The 5,268-nt window shown below is 40.5% G+C and overlaps 1 protein-coding gene across 2 annotated transcripts; it reads left to right on the forward strand.

Moving 5' to 3' along the window:
• The first annotated feature begins 1,168 nt into the window (after nucleotides 1-1,168).
• Nucleotides 1,169-4,966, forward strand: LOC131229166 (uncharacterized). 2 transcript variants are annotated; one of them, XM_058225047.1, is made up of 2 exons: nucleotides 1,169-1,935; nucleotides 2,035-2,984. In XM_058225047.1, the coding sequence occupies exons 1-2, from the start codon at nucleotides 1,339-1,341 to the stop codon at nucleotides 2,056-2,058; spliced, it is 621 nt and encodes a 206-aa protein (XP_058081030.1). In that variant the 5' UTR covers nucleotides 1,169-1,338; the 3' UTR covers nucleotides 2,059-2,984. The 2 variants fall into 2 exon arrangements, with proteins under 2 accessions (XP_058081030.1, XP_058081029.1); XM_058225046.1 differs by lacking the exon at nucleotides 2,035-2,984 and adding an exon at nucleotides 4,104-4,966 and having other exon boundaries at nucleotides 1,173-1,935.
• The last annotated feature ends 302 nt before the right edge of the window (nucleotides 4,967-5,268 follow it).

The raw sequence follows: 5,268 nt of genomic DNA on the forward strand, positions 1-5,268 counted from the left end.
TGGACGGCGTGGATAACATATACATAAGACGGTAGGCCCACATAGTTTAATCAGCTCGCTACACCCAGATTACTCACTACGCAATCAGTTTCCTTTTTACTCCGATTTGGTTTCGGTAGTGACACTATCAGTACCCACATCGGTACTGGTCATGATGGAAAAAGCTCGGTAGGCCCCACGATAACGTATGTGTTTTATCCCCTCCGTCCATCCATTTTAAGAGCTCATATTAGGGCATGTACCAAAAAATGAGGTGTATCAAAATTTCAGGTGGAACACACCATGTGAAAAAATGGTGATTGAACGCCCACCATTAACAACTTCCTAGGCCCACTGTGTTTATTTTCCATCCAAACTGTTGACTAGGTCACTGAGACTTGGGTGTAGGGAAAGCAAGAATATATTTGATCACAACTGTTTCCTACGGTGTGATCAGCTTGAGACTTTGATCTAATTAATTTTTGGTCTCATTTCATAACATGATCTTTAAAAATGGATGGACGGTGTGGATATAACACATACATCATAGTGGGACCCACATGGTTTTTCCAGCGCCGATGAGTACCGTGGTGGGTATATCACTGCCGAATCTGAACTAAATCGGGGGTGGATTTGGTGCGGCCCCGGCCTTATCCAAGACGGTACAGCCCTTAATATCAGGCCCATAGTGAATATATATTATAAATCCACACTGTCCATTCATTTTTATAGTTTATTTTATATCATGAGAAGAAAAATAAAGGAGATCTATTTATATTACTTTCCTACCATGGGAAAAGTGACGCTTGACCATTAAAAACTTGTTGTAGGCCAAAAAATTTTTGAATCAAGCTGGTATTGCGTATTTCCCTTCATCCATATTTTTTGGCCGTTATCAACAGGTTGGATTGAAAATAAAATCTATGGAAACATTTCTATTGTCCCTATAAATGTTTTAATGGTGGATCATTCAATCACCACTGTTTCCTATATAATGGTCCACTTAAGAACTTTATCTAATTCATTTTATGGATATTTTCCTTATAATAATCTTCCAAAACGTATGGACGGCGTGGATGTAAAATATATAGAACAAGATGGTTCTCAAGGTAAGGACCGCACTGTCTTGAATACGGCCGGGGCCGCACCTAATCCGCTCCCAACTAATCTACCATTTTTTTGCCATCAATCTGCACCGACGGTGCACATTAGCGAACACCCCAACATACGCCTCTTCCCAGCTGCAGATCTTTCCACTCCCTCTCACTCCTCTCCCTCTACTTGAAAATCCCAAACCTCTCCAAATGTTCTAATTTACCATTCTACCCTCCTCTCGCCTTTTCATTTCTATTATTTTCCATGGCCAATGCCTGGAAAAGAGAAAAACCCTCCCTTCTCTTTTCCCAAAAACTCCTCCTCTTTTTCCCAATTTCCCTTCTCATCCTCTTCGTCTTCTTCTTCCGCTCCTCAAATCCCAATCTTCCAAATTCCATTTCCTTTTACACCCAAACGCTCCCCTTTCCGATCCTACCTTTCGATTGCCAGAAATGCCCCCAGCCCTCCCCTGTATTCGCCAGCCTCGTCGAAGGTGTCCGATACCCGTTCCTATACTCACTCGCCGATCTGGGCCTCCTCCCTGAGAAACCCCACAAGAATATTGTACGGATGATGAAAGGGAAGTTGTTCCGTAAGCCTGATATCTCTGTCACGATGCAGGAGGTGCTGGACAAGATGAGGGGTGGGGGCAGGAATGGAATTGTGGTGGATGTTGGGGCCAATGTCGGGATGGCGACATTCGCCGCCACTGCGATGGGGTTCCGGGTCTTTGCGTTCGAGCCGGTTTTTGAGAATTTGCAGAGGATTTGTGATGGGGTTTACTTGAACCGGGTGGGATCAATGGTGACGCTGTTTGCCGCTGTCGCATCCGATCGGGTTGGGAATATCACTTTCCATAAGGTAATTTGATCTGGGTTTTTCTTATTTTTATTATTTATTGCCTTTTTGTTTGGCTTCACATTTTGATCTGAGCACTATGGTGAAATTCATTCTTCTTAGGTGTTTGATCTCATCGAAATGTAATTTAATAACCACGAGAAGAGTAGTTGAACACATTTGATCTGTTATAGAAAAGAAATCTTGATTACTACTGGCATGGTTGTTCAGAACTTCAGATTAGCATTCTGTAAAGGTGGGGCCCACCTTTCGGCATTCTACAACTTTCATCAGGTGGGCCCCACTGTGATCAAGTGCCGGACCTAAAATGGCACCTGTGATGATCCCCGTTCACCCAATTGTCGGCATCCGAAGGAGCAGCCATAAATAAAATGTAGCCGCAGGTCAAAATTCAACATGGAGGCCCTCTAATCAGATAGTTGGGATTGCTTGATGGGGAGATGTCTGTTTCATCATCTATCGCAAGAACCGCGAGATGCATGAGCTGGATAACTTAAAGGTAGACCCCACCTGTACATAATGCCAGCCCAAATAAAAGGATGGGTAGCTTGGTGTGAGCATTTTATAATACAACTAGTTCATAAAGAAAGAAAAAAAAAGTGATGTGATCAAAAGGTTATGAATTTCATTGATGATGCTTAAACTATGGTTGTTCGTGCATTTGGATTTGTAAGAAGTGTGTGAATTTTCATTTTGTTTTTCATGAATTTGGTGTTGTAAAAAGAGCTAAGTTGTTTTGGCGTTTAATATAGCACAAGTTGGACCTTGTAGAATCTTGCAATGGTTTCATGAGAAGATGGGATTTAGCACTCATTGGAGAGCTTTGATCCAGTGATGCATCTCAATGCTGGATTGACCTCAACTCATCTGCATTAATGGCCAATTTCTTGGTTTGCTATACGTTTGACGAAGGCTGATTTTCGGTCGCTGAATATTTGGAATCATATAGGGTTGTTTGGTCTTTAGTGAATGGATTGTTCTACAAGCATATTCATATAAACTTGGAATCTTCTTATTATTTATTGTTATTGTTATTGGTATTGTCATTTTCACTGTTGTTGCTGCCTGCTTGGAATCTATAATCATTTTGTCCCGGTTTAGTTAATTATACAAAGAGCACGGTATTTGGCTTCATTATGGCGGATCATGAATGTGATGGTTTGTGAGCAAATAGTCCATTTCATCATCATCATAGCCTTCATCCCTGCTATTTGGGATTGGCTTTACGGATCATATTTCACTGCCTATCATGATTTGAAACATGAATTCTCATGCTCGGCTAAATTTGAAAGACTGCCACCTTTCCAAAACTATATAAACAAACCAAATAAAGAATGGCTGCCTACCTTATGTCAATCCTCCTTTTCCTGAGCTGGAGACCTGCTAGCACATCACTATCAGGCAGTGTTGTTTTCCTTCCAACTTCCATTTGCTTGTTATTAATGCAATCAACTACCTGAGCTGAGTAGTCTTAAGCAAACAATGAGCCAACTCATTGAAGTTTGTATTATGGAATTTCTACTGTATACTGTCCACCAATTCACAGTTTCAGTCATCTTCTTTTCCCTTCTCTCTCTTGATTGACTCCTAACCTCTATTTTTCAAAGATTAGATTGTTTTTCATTAGCTCATTAGAACTGTCATTTGATGAACAACTGATTTGAATAATCAGCATCTATATTATATATAAGGAGGAGCAGCTGCAGGGAACAATTTTACCCCTGCAATTAGTTTTTGGACAGCGCTCCCAACATTGAATATTCCAAGGACATGGAAAAAACAAAAAACTTTTAAACAAATTTAAGGTTATTTTGGGCATTTAAAATGTTGTTGCTGCCCAACAGATGGCTGGGATTTTCCCCACAAAACGCTTTCAAGTGTTAGGTTTTAGGCATGCAAGCACTCTCTTTCTCCTCTTTTTTTCATAGCCTGGATGGATTATGTTGTATTGGGAGATCGTGCAACAAAGTCTCCATACATTTTGTTGCACCAGCTCATGCTAGAACATCATCCCAAAAATTAGATTTAGATAGATCTAAAACTCGTGTGGGCCATGAAATTGGAAAGGTGGGGATCCAATTCGGTACTGTATACAAACAGTTCCTAGTAGATTGGCTTGCCTGCTGCTAGCCACTTGCCCTATTTATTTATTTTCAATGTCATTGAATCAGTTGGTTGGACGACTCGACAACAGTGCCATTTCAGAAACTGGTGCCAAATTAGCATTCAAGTCCAATGAACACATTGCGGTGCAGGTGATGTCCATCCCTTTGGATGACATCATTCCAGAATCGGAACCAGTGGTGTTGATTAAAATTGATGTTCAGGGTTGGGAATACCATGTCTTGAAGGGAGCCACTAAGCTCCTATCCAGAAAGGGAAGTGAGGCCCCATATCTGATCTATGAGGAAGACGAGCGGTTACTGCAAGCCAGTAACAGCAGTGCCAAGGAAATTAGAGAGTTCCTCAGCAGTGTTGGTTATCATCACTGCACTCAGCATGGAACGGACGCTCATTGCACGAAGGATTAAATCTTCAAACATGTTGGTATGCCAAAGAGAAGATGGTGCCATTTGACGAATTTGAACCGCAATTTCAATGTGGATCCAATGGCTGCATCACAAGAATCAGCCTGCTATCTTGGCTCACAAGCAATTTGATCATAGTTTTCAAACCTTCCTGGGATTTTGCATATCGTGTGGGATTCTGCTTTCCTGGTGGATCACAATAGGCCAGCTTGATCAGGTGCCCATACATGGAGAAACCTATTGGATGGTGGTCCAGCCTGCAATGAATACATGTAGAATTCCAAGGTACCCCAACTGGCTGGCTTTTTTCTCTCTTTTTCTTTTTTGTTTTGTTTTTTTTTTTTTTTCTGTTTTTTTTGTTTTTTTTGTTTTTTTTCGTTTGTAATTTTTTGACATCTGCTCCCATTGAAGAGATTCAACATATGCATTCTTCTTTGTTGCAACTGAGATGTTGTCTTGATATGGTTTGGTTGAGATTAATTGAATCTTTTGTTCTGTGATAGTCAGCTCAATTCTCATGAAATTCTGAAATTCAGAGATAAAACTACTAATTTGGATGAGTCCATGTATGTTTCTTTAAAGAGCAAACTTTGATATTCAGAAATAGCAAACATGGCTATGGTTAACCTAAACCATCCGAATCGTGGAGTCCCCTTTAGATCCATCGCAAATTGAATTTTGGAGTGATATGATTTCCTAATGAGCTGATTGGTGGACGTTTAATCAACAGCCCAAAATGAAAGATGTTCAAAATTCAACAAACAAATGCTTATTATGTCAGAGTTTAGAATTGTTGATCAAATCTGAA

This window comes from Magnolia sinica, chromosome 16, assembly GCF_029962835.1.
Source record: "Magnolia sinica isolate HGM2019 chromosome 16, MsV1, whole genome shotgun sequence".
Classification (NCBI taxonomy): Eukaryota; Viridiplantae; Streptophyta; class Magnoliopsida; order Magnoliales; family Magnoliaceae; genus Magnolia; species Magnolia sinica.

Excerpts from the sequence above, each read along its gene's own strand:
- LOC131229166 (XM_058225046.1), top strand. The coding sequence starts at position 1,339 with ATGGCCAATGCCTGGAAAAGAGAAAAACCCTCCCTTCTCTTTTCCCAA. Across the intron at positions 1,936-4,103 it reads GGAATATCACTTTCCATAAG|TTGGTTGGACGACTCGACAA; the intron begins GTAATTTGATCT and ends TCATTGAATCAG.